At 42.3% G+C, this 21376-nt stretch overlaps 1 protein-coding gene across 4 annotated transcripts in view; it reads left to right on the top strand.

Moving 5' to 3' along the window:
* The window catches only part of LOC115458989 (NAD kinase-like), a 51951-nt gene extending 30890 nt beyond the window's left edge, over nucleotides 1-21061 (top strand). For 3 of the 4 annotated variants that reach the window (XM_030188847.1, XM_030188848.1, XM_030188850.1), the window contains 9 exons: nucleotides 1815-1944; nucleotides 2808-2916; nucleotides 3515-3600; nucleotides 4182-4287; nucleotides 6117-6256; nucleotides 7160-7259; nucleotides 7761-7918; nucleotides 9957-10039; nucleotides 19127-21061. In XM_030188847.1, the coding sequence (XP_030044707.1) occupies nucleotides 1815-1944; nucleotides 2808-2916; nucleotides 3515-3600; nucleotides 4182-4287; nucleotides 6117-6256; nucleotides 7160-7259; nucleotides 7761-7918; nucleotides 9957-10039; nucleotides 19127-19274 (1060 nt within the window). In that variant the 3' untranslated portion in view covers nucleotides 19275-21061. The remainder of the gene's footprint in view (nucleotides 1-1814; nucleotides 1945-2807; nucleotides 2917-3514; nucleotides 3601-4181; nucleotides 4288-6116; nucleotides 6257-7159; nucleotides 7260-7760; nucleotides 7919-9956; nucleotides 10040-19126) is intronic. The other variant, XM_030188849.1, reaches the window with a different exon arrangement.
* Nucleotides 21062-21376: the final 315 nt, after the last annotated feature.

Genomic DNA, 21376 nt, shown 5'->3' on the forward strand with positions numbered 1-21376 from the left:
TATGTATGTTTTTCTTTGATCACAGGAAAGTGTTTTTAATGCTAGCTTGCTGAAATCTGAAGCGGTGAGAAATTTGTGCTTCAAAGACTAAGGATCCTGCCACAAAAGGAATAATTGAAGTGGCCTTTTTAATGTTTTATAAGTACATAGAGTTGGGGCTTATGACAGGACGGTTCTCAGGGTACATCTCCTTTATCTAAGAAGTAAACAAAGGAAGGCTTAAGTGTAATGTGCAGTGTCAACACCCTTTTTCACAACTTTTTTTTTGTTAAATGAAATGCAGTTGACAGTCTGAGAACAATAGCGGTGATCTGTAAGACAGTATGCAGACCTGCAATTACTTTCACAAGTAAGGTGAACAAAGGGTTTTTTATTTTTATTTTTTACAACATTGATTGCATTCTAGCATGCTTTTAAATAGCAGGAGAAACACACAGCCCTTGACATTTTTCTCTGGTAGGCTTCTACAGAAATACATATTATGATAGATAAGGTCCGATTTATCGTCTGACAGCAAATACAGTGTTGCATTACATTGTCAAGGTTTTGCTTTTAATTTGTGCTTGTTGGTTTTGGTTGCATCAAAAAGTCTGGTCCTGAAATGTTATTTGCATGTGTAATCTTTGAAGCTGGTAGATGGGTCAGTTTGGATTTTATCCTTGTTTAGTGCATATTTTACAATCCAGAGTTTGTCAGGTCAGGACTTAATGTTTGTGCCATAGAGAGGCATTTTCGATATGACGTCCAAATCCAATTTGGGACATTTTGCAAGAAAACGTCCAAAAAACCAGTGCCAAACATGATCATTTTTAAACCAGAAAAATGTCTGTCTCTTTGATTTGAAAATCACTCTATTTTAGACATTTTTGTGCAGTGCGTCTTTCTTTGAGGGCCATTTTCAATGAAAAAAATGCCCCAAAACAAAGCCATTGGGAGGTCTGAGGACCAGCAGTCTCACTAGACTGGCCACACAGACATCCCAGCAGAGCAGTTGGGTAGCTTTGAGGGCACTGCAGTGAATGTCTCTTAAAACGTTCCAGGTACACATCACATCATAACACCCTTGTATTGTAAGGTCAACCCTTCAGAAATAGCAAAAAATATGCTGTACACAACTACAATAGTCCTTATACCTGCAGGGTATCACCTGTATTTGGGTTCAGTGGGAATTTTATGGTTTTCGGTCATGCACGCTTTACAGCACAAGTGTACCAGTTAGAGTGGGATATGGGCCTGGGTCCCCTTCTGTACAGTACAGTCCACTGCACCGACCACTAGGCTCTACTCCAAGGACCTGTTTGCTGCTGTAAGAGGAATGGCCATTATATCTGCAGCTCTCTGGTAGGTACTGTCACTTTCACTTTTTAGGGGGATGGGAGGGGGTCAGTGACCACAGAGGGTTTGAGGATTAAGAGGGGATTGTGCCTTTATCCTTCCAGTGGTCATCTGGTCAGTTTAGGCACCTTTATGGACTTATTCATTATTGAAACAGGTCTGTCTAAAAACGTTCTGTTTTTGCCCTGGACGGTTTTACAATGTTCTATTACCGCAGAAAAACTTCCGAGCTGTAAGCCCACCCAAAACATTCCTCCAACATGCCCCTTTGAGATTTAAACAAACTGCATAGAAAAAGTCTTAAAAATGAATTCTTGTGAAAAACAAATGTCCATCTGCCACTTTCTGCCGTTTTTTGGATGTTTTTGTCTTTTTCAAAAATAAGCCCCCATTCTGTTTTGCTGGCTGGAGAGAGTTAAACAGATGGAGCCCTAAAAATACGTGATTAAGGAGTGTTCAATTTCTCACCTTCTTTACAGGCACATTCAGGACCCAGCAAACCAACGGCTAACGTGGAATAAACCTCCCAAGAGCGTGCTTGTTATCAAAAAGATCCGTGATGCCAGTCTACTGCAGCCTTTTAAAGACCTTTGTGTGTATCTTACAGAGGTAAAGAGCAATCCCTTCCTCTTACGTGCATGGAAAGAACATAAGGACTGCCAAAATTTTACACTGTTAATAGTTCTCCTTTATTATAATATTTAACTTAGGTCCACATATACCACCATATACCATGCAATTATACTGCACTTAGGGGGGTCTTTTACAAAAGCGTGCTAGTGTTTGTAGCTCGCACTAATGATTAGTGTGCACTAAACACTAGAGACACCCATAGGAATATTTGAGTGTCTCTAGCGTTCAGCGTACGCATATTTAATGCACACACTAAAAACTCTAGCGCATCTTTATAAAGGGACCCCTTAGCTGGAGTGGAGGAGTAGCCTAGTGGTTAGTGCAGTGGACTTTGATCCTGGGGAGCTGGGTTCAATTCCCACTGCAGCTCCTTGTGACTCTGGGCAAGTCACTTAACCCTCCATTGCCCCCTGGTACAAAATAAGTACCTGAATATATATAAAACACTTTGAATGTAGTTGAAAAACCTCAGAAAGGCGGTATATCAAGTCCCATTTCCCTTTCCCTATTGGTGATTCTAGATGGAATGTTGCTACTATTGAGATTCTGTTGCTACTGTTTGAGATTCTACATGGAATGTTGCTATTCCACTAGCAACATTCCATGTAGAAGCCTGCCCTTGCAAATTAGCAACGCAGCCACGCAGGCTTCTGTTTCTGTAAGTCTGACGTCCTGCACCTCAGGCAGTTTATCAAGTCCCATTTCCCTTCTTTTCTAAATTGATCTATTTCTTTTTCTCATGTAGGAGCTTTTAAATCAAAACTTGTGAGTGTAATAAAACAGGCTCATTTTAAAAACTGTGGATTTCTTATTAACATGCAATGTTTTGATTCTTCTAGGAGAAGAATATGATAGTTTATGTAGAAAAAAAAGTGATAGAAGACCCTGCTATAATGAATGATGATATTTTTGGGCCAGTAAAGAAGAAATTTTGCACTTTCAGTGAAGGTAAAGATATTAAGTGACAATTCTTCTAAACCCAGACAGTTGTTTAATGAAAGAGTAAATGGCCCTTGCCTCTTGAGGTTGATGACTGCTAAGCAGGGAATTCAACCAATTTAAAGGTGTATATATGTGAGAGTGGTATTCTAGTACATAAACTTGGTTATAGTTCATTGCATAGTAGGGGGGAGGTAAGGGTTATGGAGGCTATCCTTGACTCCCTGCAGCAGCAGGTCTGTCTCCTGCTGCTGTCGTACAATGTCCAATGTCTCTCCCAATGCATTTGCCTTTCTTCCTGTTAACATTTGGTTTCTGTCATCATTAGTTATTACATTCTTTCATCTAACTGATAGGGACTGAAACAGAGGAAAATTAAAAAGGGACAGTAAAAACCTTGCATAGCCCAAAGGACAACTAGATGCCTCTCAGACACACGATCTACCCATTAATGCATTTCATTTTACTTGGTTACTGTGTCAGTAATTTTGTACTAGAATGCCTAATGAAAAAGAGAAATTGAAAATAGAAACGTAAATGAGTCTGCTCATCATAGTTTGAGGTCTTGGAGTTTTTTATTAAAAAACGTATGTGTATTTTTCTTTAGATTATGATGATATCTCAGATCAGATAGATTTTATCATATGCCTTGGAGGTGATGGGACCTTGCTGTATGCGTCTTCACTTTTTCAGGTATGTCTGTAGAAATGTTTTTCCAATAAAGAATTATCTACTGATATGATAAGGGGAGTTTTAATCACAGCTTTTCATTCAGCCCCTTTTTTTGCCAATAATTTCTGATTTCATGGGCCAGCCATTATTTAAGGGCATCTAGCTAGGAGTCTTTTAACAACTATTCATCTCTTGCTGTTTGTACATTTGCCCCTGGAGTGGCATCTGTCATTCTTATTTTATGAGATGAGATGGTTTACTAGGAATTTTAGAATGAGGTACAAAAAAAACCCCTGAAGGATCAGAAATGTCTGCATACTGCTTGCTGCTGTGTATTTTTGTTGCTTGTTTGTTTGTTATGCCTGTCGTATTATTTGCCTGTTTTTCTTCCCCTCCTGCCAAGACAAGTCCTATGACTGGTTAAGAGCAGGAAGAGACAGGAGCTTCCAAAGCTTTTGATATTTTGGGAACCAACAAAGCTCATTGGTTTTGCTTCCCAGGGCCCAACTGCATAGCCTGTAATACACCCAAATCCTGAATTTGTGTTAAATGGGATGATTTTGTATAGCACTGTAACATCTCTTGAATTCCATTTCTGTCAGCAGGGTAGCGTGCCTCCTGTTATGGCTTTTCATCTGGGATCACTTGGCTTCCTTACCCCTTTTAACTTTGACAACTTTCAGACCCAAGTAACTCAGGTTATAGAAGGTAAACACCTTTACTTGTGAAATAAAAGCTCTGAAAGGCTTAGAACCTTTTTTGGAGATTTTTCTTTTTAACCTAGTCACCTTGGATTGTCCCATTATGAATTGGGTGTGGTGTGGGTCGTACTATTTTAGCTTTATCTGTGGTTTCAGTGTTTTGCAGCAAGGAAAAAATATTGTTTAAAATGAGGTAAAGTGTGTTAGCTACTGTGGTATAACATATTATTAAGGGCCCTGTTTACTAATCAGCGCTAAGGGCATGTTAGCGTTTTTAGCAAGGGCTAATGATTATCACGCGCTAAGTTGCCCATAGGAACATATGGGCGATTAGCGTTGTGCATACGCTAAAAATACTAGCGCGGCTTAGTAAACAGGGCCCTAAATGTCTAAAGGGACCAGTAGGACACTTTTATGTTTGAGGTTAAGCCATTGGTTCATAATACATAGTTCCCAAAGAGGCCTGTTTTTCAGGACAACCTGAAAATGATGTAGACAAACCCATAAATGTTAAGTAAGGCTATCCTGAAGACCAGGGTAGTTTTCTCTTTTACATCCAATGTTTTCCTTCTTGATATTAGGAGATAGGATAGTTTTCCATGAATGTAGGTTACTTGGACTGAAAAAATAATAGGGGTTAGGTTGCTTATCTCCACAGTAAAAATTCTACTTAGCTTGTAGAATATTTCATTGGTTTTTGTGGTCCTTTGAAAGCCCAATTTTTTTGCAATAGTTTTCAAACCTCAGAATTTTTTTTTTTTTGTTACATTTGTACCCCGCACTTTCCCACTCATGGCAGGCTCAATGCGGCTTACATGGGGCAATGGAGGGTTAAGTGACTTGCCCAGAGTCACAAGGAGCTGCCTGTGCCTGAAGTGGGAATCCAACTCAGTTCCTCAGGACCAAAGTCCACCACCCTAACCACTAGGCCACTCCTCCACTGTTGCTACTATTTGAGATTCTACATGGAATGTTGCTACATTCCATGTAGAAGTCTACCCTTGCACATCACCAACGTGGCCGTGCAGGCTTCTACATGGAATGTTGCTAGTAGAATAGCAACATTCCATGTAGAATCTCCAATAGTAGCAACATTCCATGTAGACTCTCCAATAGTATCTATTTTATTTTTGTTACATTTGTACCCTGCGCTTTCCCACTCATGGCAGGCTCAATGCAGCTTACATGGGGCAATGGAGGGTTAAGTGACTTGCCCAGAGTCACAAGGAGCTGCCTGTGCCTGAAGTGGGAATCGAACTCAGTTCCTCAGGACCAAAGTCCACCACCCTAACCACTAGGCCACTCCTCCACTGTTGCTACTATTTGAGATTCTACATGGAATGTTGCTATTCCACTAGCAACATTCCATGTAGAAGTCGGCCCTTGCAGATCACCAATGTGGCCGCGCAGGCTTCTGCTTCTGTGAGTCTGGTATGTGCAGGACGTCAGAATCACAGAAACAGAAGCCTGCGCAGCCTTCTACATTCCTGCTATTGGAATAGCAACATTCCATGTAGAATCTCCAATAGTAGCAACATTCCATGTAGAATCTCCAGTAGTATCTATTTTATTTTTGTTGCATTTGTACCCTGCGCTTTCCCACTCATGGCAGGCTCAATGCGGCTTACATGGGGCAATGGAGGGTTAAGTGACTTGCCCAGAGTCACAAGGAGCTGCCTGTGCCTGAAGTGGGAATCGAACTCAGTTCCCCAGGACCAGAGTCCACCACCCTAACCACTAGGCCACTCTTCCCTAAAGCTGCAAAATGATACTATTGTGAGTGTCTGTCTTTTCCTAGAATAATAATTTCTCTTTTGTTTTGAATTCTGACTTCAGGCAATGCTGCACTTGTCCTCCGTAGCAGACTGAAAGTAAAAGTGGTAAAGGAGCACCGAGAGAAGAAACTGGCCCTTCAGAATCACATAGAAGAAAATGGAGTCCTGGAGAAGGAGCTGTGTAAGCAAATAAAGTATCAGGTCAGTTCAAGCCCTGGATGGTATTTTGTGAAATGTGCAATCCCAGAAGCAAAACAGTGCTGGGAGGGTGTGTGTTTCCAACATGACCTGAAGCTTCCTATTTTAGGGACTATGACGCATTTTAGAGATGATTTATACACAGGTTGTGAAACTTACATTAATATAATTATAACCTATGCAGAACAGTCACCGGCTGTAAAAAGAGGAGTGATCTTCCTTTGTGTTACTAAGGCAAGGAGTCAAGTGTTTTCCTTTGTGCTTAAGCTAATTTGTTTGCCATGTACCAAATGGATTGTATATTCAAGAGAGAGTATTTATATTTCCTAGGTATTATTAGCCATCCTTAACAAGCCCCAACAAACGATAGGGACTTGTAGCTTAATCACTGAGGGCCCTTTTTACAAAGCTGCGATAAAAGTGGCCCTGCGCGGTAGCGTTGGGGTGTGGATTTGCCATGCACCGAGGCCCCTTTTTCCCACAGTGGGTTAAAGGAAATTGCCATGCAGTAAATGAATCACTTGCTGTGTGGCCATTTCCCAGGGGAGCCCTTTCCGTCGCCTATTTAGGAAGGCAGTAAGGGCTCCTGTGCTAACCCGGTGGTAACTGGGCAGCGCCCCTGGCGCTAAAAATGTAAAAGTATTTTTTTTCAGTGCCGGAAATGGCACACGTTTGGGGATAGTCAGTACCGCCGGGCTACCAGTAGTGCTGGATTGGCACACGGCAAAGCGGCCCTGAGTTACCTATAAAATGGAATGCAGGTGCAAACATTCAGTAAGAAAAATGGTGGCCAGTTGAAATGTTCTTTTTGTTTAGATCGTTCAGATTAAAGCCAGTTTGAGTCATTATTTACTTCCAAGGATTACTGAATATGGGTTACCAGTGCCACATGCTCTTCTTGTACAGGTCCTAAATGAAGTAGTCGTGGACCGAGGTCCCTCGTCGTACCTCTCCAATGTAGATGTCTTTCTGGATGGACACCTCATAACAACGGTGCAAGGAGATGGTATAAACCTTTAACTAATTGCAAAATAAGAAACTCCTGCATCATTCACCAGCCCATGAACACAGAGCTGCTGTGACCGCAAAGAGATCAATTTATATTTGTTATGGAAGAGTCAGTGTTTTGACCCCCCCCCCCCCCCCAAGTAGTACTTTTATTTCATAATCGGGGCTTTGGGGGCTGCTACGAAGCTGTGTTTAAGGATCCTCTTAACAGTGTGTTTTGAATCTGAAAACACCTATTCAACTTTTATTTTTCCCAAGGTCTTGAGAGTAGTACAGTATAGCTGAAAACAGTTTTTATCAGGGACAGGTGCTACTGTGTCAAGGGCTATAGGCAGTTTTCCAGGGGCTTTTATAGTGGTGCAATCTGTACTGTCCTTGGGTAAGGAGATTTGTGATTAACCTTCATAGGGTTTTCCCTTTTGTCCTTGCTGTTGCTTTTTTGAACCCGTCTCTTTCTGTCAATTAATATGAAGTGTGTTTGATTCCTTTTCCTTCACAGGAATAATCGTGTCTACGCCAACAGGGAGCACTGCTTATGCTGCTGCTGCAGGAGCCTCCATGATCCATCCCAATGTTCCTGCAATAATGATTACCCCCATCTGTCCCCACTCGTTATCTTTCAGACCCATTGTTGTCCCTGCTGGCGTAGAGGTCAAGGTCAGAAACCCTTTAAAAAAAATGTTATATGTATATTTTGCACCCAGAAGTAAAGAAATAAAACTATTTTAAGGCGATGTTTAATATAAATATTTATTTGTATTCCAGTTGTAGTGTTGATTACAGAAATAAAGCTGCAAATATTATGCCTGTGTGGTGCTGCCATCTGAATACCTTTAATTCTCAACAAAATGGTCCCTTTTGGCAAATGTTGATCCCTAGAAGCCTTACTTGGTGTTAGAGTTCAAAATATAATTCTCAGACTGTAGAGTCTAGAATATGCACACACACACACGCACGTTACATCATCTTAACACAAAGCTGGCAAATTTGTTTTATTAAACACTTTTCTTTAATAAATTTTAAACTTGTAGAAACATATATAGAGCACATTTTAAAAAAAATCAGTACAGAGAAAGCAAAACAAAATGGCCGTTGTCATAAGTACATCAGAGACATCCTCCATATCCCAAACTGAGGATAGCCTGCTCTTCCTGCTGAGTAGAGGAGCCAACTCTTTGGGTGCTGTGGGTGCTTGAGCATCCCCAGTATTGAGCAAACTCTTTGTGTCAAGGCAGGGGTAATTTCCATTGGCTTTAGCACCACCATTTCTTTTTGAAAAGTTGGTTCCTATGCTGCTCAGTCTCCCAATAAGCAGAGAGATCCAGTTTGGAAAAGAAACCAGATTTTTCTCTAATATACTGAAGGACAATAGAATAGAGGCTGGCCAAGTTTCGATTTAAGCTTCATTTCCAAAACTGGCCCATAATTCTTGTTTGGCCTTGTTTCGGTTTCCCCTGAAAATACCAGTGCATTCTCAGCTGGATCTGAAATTTGTGCTTGCTCTCCCTTGAACCTCTCTCCTTTCCCTCCTCTCCTGCATGTGCTGTTTCCAGTTTCAGAATGGCTGCCACAACCTCCAGTGACAGTTTCGTGGCATCCAGTTTGCTGACAGGACATGGGCAAGAGCAACTGGGGGATCACTTCTCTGCTTTGACAATTTACAAGACCACTGTTCAGGGGATGGGCCAGACCCCAACTGGTTTTGGTTACCCTTTAAAATAGAGACATACCCAACTACAGCAGAAGACTCAAATGAGAGAGCAGAGGGAACAAGAATCAGCTGGAGCTGTTAGATGGTTTTATTGAACACAAAGAAAATACACTAAAATTGAAGCATGAAATTGTAGGAGGGAAGAGTCCAAAAGTCAAGAGAGAGTTAGTTATTACAATCCTGATGAATTGTCCGATAAGCTTCAGCACTGCTGCTTGCGTCAGGGGCTAATGCATATTTCAGGAGCGAATCTGGTCTATTTGGACTCTTCCCTCTTCCAATTTATACTTCAATTTTAATGTATTTTCATCACATCCAATAAAGCCATCTAACATTCTCTTCTTGTTCCCTTTAAGTTACTCAAACAACTTTTTATTTGGGAATAATTTCCAGAATGTACATGGCTCACAGTAGGCTTGACTTACTGTGTCACTTCTGGATTAATAATGAGCAATGTGAGTTGCAGTAACCCATACCCATAATGTACACTAAAACGAAAATAGTTAGTGTACTGCATGCAGCTAGTGGTAACCTGAGCAGGTGGTTTATGTGTTGATGTAGTAGAGCTTAGTTAGACTGGAAGGAGTAAGAGATGTGCCAAGTGAGGTGAAGGAGTGAAATTAAAGCAGCTTAGTGATATTTGTGGCACTGAGGCTCTAACCAGATATCCACTATTTTGTAAAGGGGATTTGGATATAGCTCATACCTTTCTCAGGTACAGTAGGTATTTCCATGTCCCCTGAGAACTTTAAATTTATACCCTAGGCAATGGAGGGCCAAATGATTTGTTCAAGATCACAACAGGCAGCAGTGAGATTTGAACCTGGTTTCCTTGTTTCTCAGTCCCATTAGTCTAGTCCTCTACTCTAGATTGGTCCCCTGAATGAAGTGCTGTCAGTTTGTCTTCAGCTCCCCAAATTCACTGCTACGCTCCCACTCTGCGATCTGATATGTTCCTTGTCCTGTACTTTCCTTTTCCTTCAGATCATGCTTTCACCAGATGCCAGGAATACGGCCTGGGTTTCATTTGATGGGAGGAAAAGACAAGAAGTCTGCCATGGAGACAGGTGAGAAATGTGAGGGTCAGAACCATCTCTGTCCTTCTTTATACCCAATGACTGTCATAATTATTGGACCCCTATTTGTTATACTACCCTTTAATTTGTAATTATTCTGCCAGGCAATCTTGAAAATATAGTTGATTCTGCCAGATAATTTATCAAGACAATCACTATTAGTTTAATGCTTAATTTTTCAAGTTTGGGAGATCTCTTGGCATTTTTTTAAAATTGTTTTGGCAGTTAGCTGGGTTTTTTTTTTCTTGCATTAGCACTGCATACGGTCTTGTGCCTGGAAGAGTTGCACCTGTGACTTTTTTGTCCCTGACTCCTTTGGTCAAGAAATAGATGCAGAAAGGTCACTTGGTGCATTGTTTATTCAGTTGCTGGACTGTATAGTGGCAAGCAATAACTGTATCATTGTAGTAGTTCTAATGACAGCAGACCTTCCTTAGCATCCTCACTAGACCAGTCCAGAACCTGTTGGTTATGTCCATTAACCAGCGGATAGAGACAGAGAAATAGTTCTGTTTGATTTGCCCTTTAATGACACTGCAGCCTCAGGTGCTCAGTACTTGACTGTCTTCAGTGGATGCAACAAATGGATCATGTAATTCCTGACCCAGTGGGAAACTGTGTGTCAGTAAAGTAGGAAGTCCCTTCTGTGAGATTTGCCTTCCATTAAAAAAAAAAAAAAGAGAGAGAGAGTATGAGAAATTTACATTGGAGCTGGGGTGATACTCAGTGGAGTCTGAGTTCTGTCCTCCACCTCCTAATTGTCTCTGCTGCTATTTCTTTAAAGGGTGAAATATAAGGTTTGGGGGTTCCCCCCACCACCACATCTGGTGACACTTGCCTCAAAGGGGATCAGAATTCCTTGTACTGCAGCAGTTATTACCCAGAATACACTGTTACTTAAGAGTAGCAGTTGAGAGTTTGCACTCTTACTTCACCTGGAAGACTATGCTTTCTCTGGCTGTACCCAGGGGAGCACGGGGAGTATGTTGAGAGCTTAACCAGCAAGTGCATTTGCCTGGGTTGCACATTAGGCTGAAGCAGTGGACTTTGTTATGATACAACTCGCGTATGACTGGTGGCCTAGCCAAAGCACACAAACAGCGACTCAGCTGCCAGTGTCCAAGGTGGATCCTCTGATCAAGCCTCCTTTCTCAGGGTGCGCTCACCCTCACTCCTGGTCATACAGGACATCCCAAATTTGGCCCATGCTTAATTTTCAAGGCTAAAACAGACAAAAAGGTTCAAAGAAGAGTGACCAAATTGATAAAGGGGCTGGAACTCCTCCCAAATGAAAAAAGGCTAAAGAGGTTAGGGCTCTTCAGCTTGGAAAAGAGAAAGCTGAGGGGGATATGATTGAGGTCTATAAAATCCTGAGTGGTGTAGAACGGGCAGAAGTGGATCGATTTTTCACTCTTTCAAAAAGTACAAAGACCAAGGGACAGTCCATGAAATTTCATGGAAATACTTTTAAAACAAATAGGAGGAAATATTTTTTCACTCAAAGAATAGTTAAGCTCTGGAACTCGCTACTGGAGGATGTGGTAATGGCAGTTAGCGTGCCTGGGTTTAAAAAAGGTTTAGATAAGTTCCTGGAGGAAAAGTCTGTAGTTTGTTATTGATGGACATGGGGGAAGCTACTGCTTGCCCTGGGATTGGTAACGTGGAATGTTGCTACTAATTGGGTTTCTGCCAGGTACTTGTGACCTGGATTGGCCACTTTTTGAAGAAAGATACTGGGCTAGATGGACCATTGGTCTGACCCAGTATGGCTATGTTCTTATACCTTTTTTTTTTTTTTTTTTTTTGAGGTCTGGGATCCACAGGTTTCTTGCAATGGTTGGCATTTCTTTATTTCATTCAGTTCTGCACATATACAATTCAAACTTCTTATGTTGGTACACAAGCGTCAAAATTCTTTTTGCTCCTTTGGGGAATCTCTTGTTCAGTCAGCAGCACTTATTCCTAGTTTTCTAAACATTTAGCCTTCCTCTCCTGAAACATATTTAGATCCATGAGATTGAGTCTCTTTCTGACTGATTGTTTCAGACGGTTAAGTTAGTTCAGTTCTATTTAGAAATATCAGCTATCTCCAATGTTTCCCTTAGTGCAAGTTGGTTGGATGTGAACATCTGTACACGTTTCTGCAGCCCTGTCTTCTAAGCTGGGATATATTTTTCCACATCCCTTGATGTTATCTCAGGGGCTTTTGCAGAGTTCAGCTCACTCGGGCATGATAGTTTAATAGTGCCATTCTGGACTTGAAGTCCTTGATTTTTATATGCTGTACTATATCAATATTAATCAACTGCTGCGACTCCACAGAAGAGAGGATTCTTTTAGCACAGATTGGTTCTTGAAGTATGATGCTTTGCTCTCTTGTATGGCTTAGTACTTGTGAGTTTTTCCCCTTCAGAGACCAGGATTAGGTGTAGGAAGTCTTGTCAACCCTGCTTTGGGTTGGTGGCAATCTACCCATGTAGGGCCAGCTAGAATGTCACTAGCCTGTAAGCGTACCAGGCAGAAATAGCATTTTTTTTTCCTCTTTCTACAGCCTAGTTACTATCATAACCTTGTTAGGTCTCAGACTCCTGCATAGGTAACACAGAAGTTTATCTTCTTTAAATAACAGTTTGGTCTTGTTTTTGAGACAGTTTGGATACTCCTTGGAACTTTCAGTTGTGTGTACTTCACTGCGAGACAACACTTATGTTTTGTATTCCTTCTTCACCTCTGCAGAAAAGTTGTATTTCATCTTGGAGAGACGGTGTTTTCTCTGAGTGTGTTAAAAGGCCTTATACCCTAGAACAGGGGTTCTCAACGTGGAATGTGACTAGTGGTCTAGTGGTTAGGGTGGTGGACTTTGGTCCTGGGGAACTGAGGAACTGAGTTCGATTCCCACTTCAGGCACAGGCAGCTCCTTGTGACTCTGGGCAAGTCACTTAACCCTCCATTGCCCCATGTAAGCCGCATTGAGCCTGCCATGAGTGGGAAAGCGCGGGGTACAAATGTAACAAAAGAAGAAAAGAACCCATTCCTTGGGACACACCCGACCAATCTGGATTCCAGGATACTCACAGTACATACGCATGAGAGAGATGCACAGACAGTGGAGGCAGTACATGTAAATTTATCTATGCATATTCATTGGGGATATTTTGAAAACCAGACTGACTGAGTATGTTCTGAGGACTGGGTTGAGAACCCCTGCTCTAGAGAATATTCTTGATAGAAGGTGTAGATTTGAAGAATAACTCCGTTTTTCAGAATAGCAGTTTTTGTCTATGCTTGTGGCAAAACTGGGGACTTTTGTGCAGGGCCGGTCCTAGGGTCTCTGGCGCCCCCCTGCAGACTATGAGTTGGCGCCCGCACGCCCCCCCCCCAGCATCTCCTTTCTCTCTTCTCCCACCCTGCCCCTGTCCAGCGATTCTCCTTCGCCCCCATCCCCCGCCGCCCTTGGTGCTTTAAATCTTTAATTTACCTCAGTTCCAGCAGCCGCATCATTTGAAAGCCCTGCCCCGTCTCTAGCCTTCCCTCCCTTCGTGAGTTTGTTCTGCAGTCCCCCCTCGAGGAAATGACATCAGAAGGCGGGACTACGGAACGAACTCACGAAGGGAGGGAAGGCTAGAGACGGGGCAGGGCTTTCAAAAGATGCGGCTGCTGGAACTGAGGTAAATTAAAGATTTAAAGCATCAAGGGCGGCCGGTATGGCGGCGCAGCGGCGCCCTTGAAGGCAGGCGCCCCCCTGCGGCGCTGACCCCGCTTACTGGGTTTGACCAGCCCTGCTTTTGTGCTTTGTGATGTGTATTGTTGCTTTATGACACTTTTCCCCTTTAGTGTATTTCTCTTATTTGGCCAGCAGGTGGTGTTTGTCCTCTGCATTATAGCTTTAGCAGAAGTCTGTTTTCTTTGTAGCTTACCTTCCACCCAAAGAAAAGAGGAAAACCCCTGAGGGGGAAAAGTAACCTGCAGTGACATTGGCCAAACACTTTTAAGGCGAATGTTCTGTACCCTGACTGGCCCTGAAGCCCAAGACCTAGCCCAGAATGTGCTAGAACTCAGTCTCGGTTGGGAGTGTGGAGAGAATGGACCTCTGCACTGAGACCCCGTTCAATTGCTATTAACATCTTCTTTTTCTGTTCTCCTCAGGTACTACTTAGGTAGTAAAACGTGTTCAGCTAGATTTAACACCAAATCTTTGTTATTTTACCTATTACTTACTGTTTGCTGTTTAAAAATGTTACCATTCACTATTCGACCTTTCTTTTTTTTTTTTTTTTCTTTAATAATAAACCTATTAGTGTGTTAGCTCTGTTGTCCTGGACTGATTAAGAATCCTGGCAGTTTGTGTTCTTGGTCTGTGAGTGTTTTTCTAGGAACTGTGGGGCCCCAGGATTCTGGCTGTCAGTGTCCCTAGACATCACTGGGGACATAACTTGCAGGTGGAAGACTTGCCCAGAGGCAAGCGGGACCCAGCAGGCGGGTGGAGGGTATGCCAGCAGAAGGACCCAGCAGGCGGTCCTGGGCAATGCTGGGTAGAACCCTACAGGTGGGCACAGGGTTAACCTCAGGTGGGTACTAGGGGTAGCGCTCAGGTGTATTACATGACATTGCTTTCACCTTCGTCCTCCATTCCTGCTATTTTTGTTTCCGGTACATCAGTTTTTCTCTACTGCTTCTTTTGATTAGTTGATAGTAGTTTTTACCAGAGGAAAACTCATGTACCCAGTCTTGGAAAGTTGAACCATTCCCCTAGGACTGCTAATATTCGGGAACAGAAAATAATAATTGTCAAAAGCTCACTGTAAAGAGGAAGCCGCCTTGTTGAAGTTTCTGAAACATTTATTTTGGAAGTATTTGGCTTTGTAGACAAAGTTGTGATGGGGTTCTGACTGATGTAGGTACAGAGGCCACATAGAGGGGCATAATCGAACGAAAACGTCTATCTCCATGGGTGTTTATCTCCGAGAACGGGTCTGTGAAGGGGCGGACCGAACCGTATTTTCGAAAAAAATAGACGTCCATGTTTTATTCGACAATTTGTGAGCTCGGCGTTTTTGTTTTTCAGCGATAATGGAAAATGAAAGCGCCCAGCTCAAAAACGAATAAATCCAAGGCATTTGTTCGTGGGAGGGGCCAGGATTCATAGTGCACTGGTCCCCCTCACATGCCAGGACACCAACCGGGCACCCTAGGGGGCACTTTTACAAAAACAAAAAAAAATGTAAAAGAGCTCCCAGGTGCATAGCACCCTTCCCTTGAGTGTTGATCCCCCCAAATCCCCCTCAAAACCCACTGCCCACAAGTCTACACCATTACTATAGCCCTAAGGGGTGAAGGGGGGCACCTACATGTGGGTACAGTGGGTTTGGGGGGGTTGGCCGACTAAGCATTAAGCAGCACAATTGTAACAGGTGGGGGGGGATGGGCCTGGGTCCATCTGCCTGAAGTCCACTGCACCCCCTAACAACTGCTCCAGGGACCTGCATACTGCTGCCAGGGAGGTGGGTATGACATTTGAGGGTGAAAATAAAAAGTTGTGAAACATCATTTTTTGTGGTGGGAGGGGGTTAGTGACCACTGGGGGAGTCAGGGGAGGTCATCCCCGATTCCCTTTGGGGGTAATCTGGTCATTTAGGGCACTTTTTGGGGCCTTATTCGTGAAAAAACAGGGTCCAGGAAAAGTGCCCTAAATTCTAGCTACAAACGCATACTTTTTTTCCATTATCGGCGAAAGGCGCCCATCTCTGTTCGGGTGATAACCATGCCCCAGTCCCGCCTTCACCACGCCTCCGTCAACTTTGTACGCTTCCGCGATGGAGTGCAGTTGAAAACGTCCAAGTTCGGCTTTCGATTATACCGCGTTATTCGTTTTTGTGAGATAAACGTCCATCTCCCGATTTAGGTCGGAACTTGGGCGTTTTTCTCGTTCGATTATAAGCAGGATAGTCATTTCTTCATTCACCAGACTTTATGCTCCTGTTCTGCGGACATGAGTGTTTGCTGTGTTTGTAGAAGATCATAGACTTGCAGGGATTTTGAAGTCCCACCCTTTTGGTTTTTCACCTTGCTTGTGCTCCAGTCATTTGTTGGCCCGATGGTTAGGACCAAACTGAACAGCACTGGATATACGCTTACATGTTTCTTTCTAGACTTTTTGCTGTTCTTTTTTTACATTGTATTTTTTTCTTATTTTCTTCTATCAGATATGGCGTTCCTTTCATTTTAAATTAGTTTGTAAATTGCCTAGAAGGTCATTCAAATGGGTGTCTTATCAAACTTAGTACTTTGCTATGTCCCACAGAACTGGTCTGATGAGAATGCTAAGGAAGGAGAAATTAGATCTTACCTGCTAATTTCCTTTCTTTTAGACCCACCAGACCTGTGCCGAGGCCTGCCCTAGCATTTCAACGGCTATTAAACCACTCTACTTTCTCTAATTCAATTCTTTAGCTTATATGCTTTCAAGTTTCTTTTCAGGTTCAGTTTTGCTGTGACAGTTAAACTTTACACATTGTTTAAGGACCATATTTTGGCATGAGTATATTAAGTGTGGCAGCTCAAGTGGAAGGGTGATACATGGTCCATTGCTTTGTCAGTCAAAATACTGAGTATCTAAGGCTACACTGTGCCCTTAAGGGGCAAATAACACAGAACTATTTTGTTTCTCCTTCTCCATCTGCTGGAATAGCTTACACTAAAATCCCGCCGTTGCATCCCTAACTGTTGTACTGTACCTATCTTAATGACATCCTCCACTTTCTTACCCCTTCCCCTTCTCTGTAATTACTTACTGATCACTCCTACTTCCATATACTTGATTGTTTATGCCAAATTAATGTATGCCTGTTCAGCCCTTTACTGTTGTAAGCCACGTTGGGCCTGTCTGCGGGTGGGAATATGTGGGATATAAATGCCATAAATAAATAAATAATAAATGGACATATAACCCACAGGTTCTGGACTAAAGGAAAGAAAATTAACAGGTAGAATCTAATTTTTCCATCCACCACCCTCAGTCAGTCTTTGGTATAGAATTTATTCACTAGACATCTGAGTCAAAGACAAACCTTGCTGTTAAGATGCTTTGTTTTGTGTGCATGTTATGCAGAGTGCCAGCACATCAAATTCTGAATCAGAAGCTGGCATCGAGAAACTTGTTAGTAGTTTACTCTTTGGATTTGTGTAATTCTCTCTATTGCTAATTGATGCTGCCTCCTCTTATGCTTTTTCTTTGGCTGTAATTGACGTTGTTTGCTTGCCCTTAGGTTGAAGCTAGGAATGCACAAACTTTTTTTCTGGCTGTAAAATTTGCAAGCTGTTCTTTAGAATAGCTAAATATTTATCAACATTTTCCACTACCTACATTAGGGCCCTGTTTACTAAGGTGCGTTAGTGTTTTTCGCATGCCTACAATTAGCGCATGCGCTATGTAGGCGCCTATAGGGATATTGTAGGCTCACACATGGTTAACGCATGTTTAAAATGTTAATGCGCCTATAACGCTGCTTAGTAAACAGGGCCCTTAATATTTTAGAACTTCCATTTATATCTGATAATATGCACTGCTTAGTTAAGTTGTTCAGTTACTAATAGAAATGCCTAATATTGATAGTAATCATATACTATAATTTGATTATTGTTAGTACACATGGAAGGGCATAATCGAATGCGAACGCCCATCTCCATGGGTGTTTATCTCCGAGGACGGGCCAGACTGTATTTTCGAAAAAGATGGACGTCCATCTTTTGTTTCCATAATACAGTTTGTGCCAGGCAAATGCATTGCATTTGGGCAGATTTGAGCCTGGGCGGTATCGGTTTTCAGCGATAATGGAAACCGAAGGCGCCCAGCTCAAAAACGAACAAATCCAAGGCATTTGGTCGTGGGAGGGGCCAGGATTCGTAGTGCCCTGGTCCCCCTCCCATGCCAGGACACCAACCGGGCACCCTAGGGGGCACTTGTAACAATTAAAAAAAAATTAAAATACCTCCCAAGTCCATAGCTCCCTTACCTTGGGTGCTAAGCCCCCCAAATCCCCCTCCCCCCCCCAAAACCCACTCCCCAGAACTCTACACCATTAACATAGCACTTATGGCTGAAGGGGGGCACCTAGATGTGGGTACAGTGGGTTTTGGGGGCGGTTTGGAGGGCTCCCATTGACCAGAACAAGTGTTAATAGGTGGGGGGGATGGGTCTGGGTCCACCTGCCTGAAGTCCACTGCACCCACTAACAACTGCTCCAGGGACCTGCATACTGCTGTGATGGAGCTGAGTATGACATTTGAGGCTGGCATACAGGCTGGCAAAAAAAAGTTTTTAAAGTTCTTTTTTTTTTTTTGGTGGTAGGGAGTTAGTGACCACTGGGGGAGTCAGGGGAGGTCATCCCCGATTCCCTCCGGTGGTCATCTGGGCAGTTGGGGCACTTTTTGGGGACTTGTTCGTGAAAAAAAAGGTCCAGAAAAAGTGACCCAAATTCTCGCTTCTAGCGCCCTTCTTTTTTCGATTATCGGCCGAGTGCATCCATTTCTCCTTGGCCGATAAACACGCCCCAGTCCCGCCTTCACCACGCCTCCGACATGCCCCCGTCAACTTTGTCCGTTTCTGCGACAGACTGCAGTTGGAGGTGCCCAAAATCGGCTTTCGATTATACCGATTTGGGCGCCCATGAGAGAAAGGCGCCCATCTCCCGATTTGGGTCGAAATATGGGCGTCTTTCTCGTTCGAAAATAAGCTGGATGGTATAAAGAATAATTAAAGGCTCATCCGAGCAACATGCAAGAAAAACTACATCTAACATTACAAAGATGTAAAAGTATCTAAGATAGAGAAACTTTAAATGTGTCTTATGTTTTGAAGGCTGTCCTCTTGGTCTCTGTATCTTAGCACCATGGACATCGAAATGTTCTGTAGTTGAGATAGTGGAAGCTGTCAGCCTATACAGTGCTTATGTTATTGATCAGGTTGCTTCATGGTGTCGGTATTCACTTTAACTTGTCTCTGATTTGCCATGTAAATATATAGAACTCACGTGTTCTGATGCCCCTTTCCCTAATTCTGCTCTGCTTTTTCATTTGCAGTATTAGCATTACTACCTCATGTTACCCTGTTCCTTCCATCTGTTTCCGGGACCCTATCAATGACTGGTTTGACAGCCTAGCTGAGTGTTTACACTGGAATGTTCGAAAGAAGCAAAACCATTTCACCGTTGAGGATGGAGAATTTTAAGAAACGTTTCAGCACTTTGCAGAGAACAGTGTACTGAAAGCTGCAGTATCCCTTTTAAGAATGCAGTGGGTTGGGGGGTTTTTGTTTTTTTTTTTCAACCCTGAAGCTACTGGGAATAGACCAATATATTTAAAATGTTAAGTCTTGCACTGTGCATCACATCAAACGGGTCCTGAAGGCATAAGATTTGTTCTTGCCTTTGTTGCAATCCATTCATTTTAGCTATACTTAAACGGTGAGTTCTTACTCCTTTTTTGCTATGCATTTATTGTGAAAATATATGTACGTGGAGGAAAACTGGTTGTAATTGTTCAGCTTCCACTTTTCTGTAACAGCTGAAACCCAATGAAACCACCTGCGGTGAAGTGAAAAGCACAGAGTAGCACAGCGTCTGATGGGTTAAAAATTCTAAATGTTTTCTGCCAAAGAAGGTCTGTCGACAGTACATTTTTTGGGTTTTGTTTTTCGTATTTTGTCTTTGAGGATAAGGATTGTATATTTTCTCACATATGCAAAGCAAAAGGAAAAGTCTCCCCTTAACTTGTACATCTTATATTTTGTGTTTCATAACCAATATTATAGTGCAATAATATTATGAGAGATGTGCAAAATCCTGATAAAGAATAACTTACCAGGGGATTAGAGAGTATAGTATCAGCTTCTTTTAGAAAAATGTGACTTTTCTTCAGCAGAGAGGACATTTCCATGTCACCCTCGGCTTCCTTGTGTCGCTTTGAGTGAAGAAGAGAGACCCAAAGAATCTGCATTTCCAAGCAATAACCTACATACATAATATACTTGATTCCAGCATTTTTAGCAGCAGCAGGCAGCATTTAAAAGTTTGGCTTGATGGTGTCCAGTGGCACTGTGTTAGAAAGATCATATAACCAACGAACGTTTTTCCGATAAATCTCTGCACGCACTAGGAGTAGTAGATAAATGAATGCAGAGGCTTCAGCTGTCACACTATTTTGTCATTCTTTTTATTAAGGATCCTGCTTTTTACAAAATCAAACCACACAAGTTTGGATGCTAATGTTTTTGAAAGTTATTTGGACACACTGCTTTGCCCTTGCTTTTGTGCTAAAGCCTTTTTGGGTGGGGGGCAAACATATAGAATTAAGTCCATGAAACCTGCCGTAGACATGAGTGAGGGCAGAAAACTCACAAACGTTAATTCGGGCAGTGGTGCTGTGGTTTTAAGTATCTTTATAGGTAATTTACATGCCAGCTCACAGTGATGTAGATACAGCCAGAAGTAGCACCTACATGTAGCACATCTCTCTGGACATGGCACCTAATTGCCTTCTGACACGGTATTCTGCAGCTAGGAAGGGATACTGCATTGGAGGGTTGATCAGAAACCAGACATTCCCTGTACAGTAGCATTTTTGCCTCTTCAAGGCATTTTAACTCTTGTATATGTTTTTTTTTTAAAGTTCATTTTAAACATTTTGTATTATACTGAATGCACATTCACTAAAGTAACTAGTCTGAAAAGATACTTTTGCACTAAGAACACTTTTTTTAAAAAAAAATTACAATTGGACCCAACTAAAGTATGTTTACATCCACGTTTCCTATGGTGCCCTGTTGGAATCCTCCCCCGTGGTGAGAGCAGGTTGACCTCTGCTATATCCTCTGACAGTGCTGTACAATCTGCAGAAGACCCGGCAGTCAGTCTTCGTCTGTCTACAAGTGCGACCGCATCAGTTTTTTCAACATGAACTCGTTTAACAGTTAATGGAAATTTGTTTTAGCTTTCTTACTACCTATATCTGTCTTTTAATAAAAAGAGTTTAAAAACCTCTGTTTGTACACTGGCCTACCAGCTTGAACCATGCTAGTGTTTTAATCTAGGTTTACCTGGCAGTACAGGTGAGGAACCTAAATGTGCCTAATTAAACTCTTGAGTAAAAGCTGGAATGCTTGGCATTCTGTAGCTAATATTGCTTGTGTTTCTCTCTCAAAGAGGGAAGCCAACAGTTTTGAAGCAAATTAGTTTGACCACTCACAAGATGACGACATACTAGCTTACAGCTTGTGGGAATATAAGAAACCTGCTTCCAGGAGTTACGGCCTGATTTTGCTTATGCATAGTT

The sequence above is a fragment of the Microcaecilia unicolor genome, unplaced genomic scaffold (genome assembly GCF_901765095.1).
Source record: "Microcaecilia unicolor unplaced genomic scaffold, aMicUni1.1, whole genome shotgun sequence".
NCBI lineage: Eukaryota > Metazoa > Chordata > Amphibia > Gymnophiona > Siphonopidae > Microcaecilia > Microcaecilia unicolor.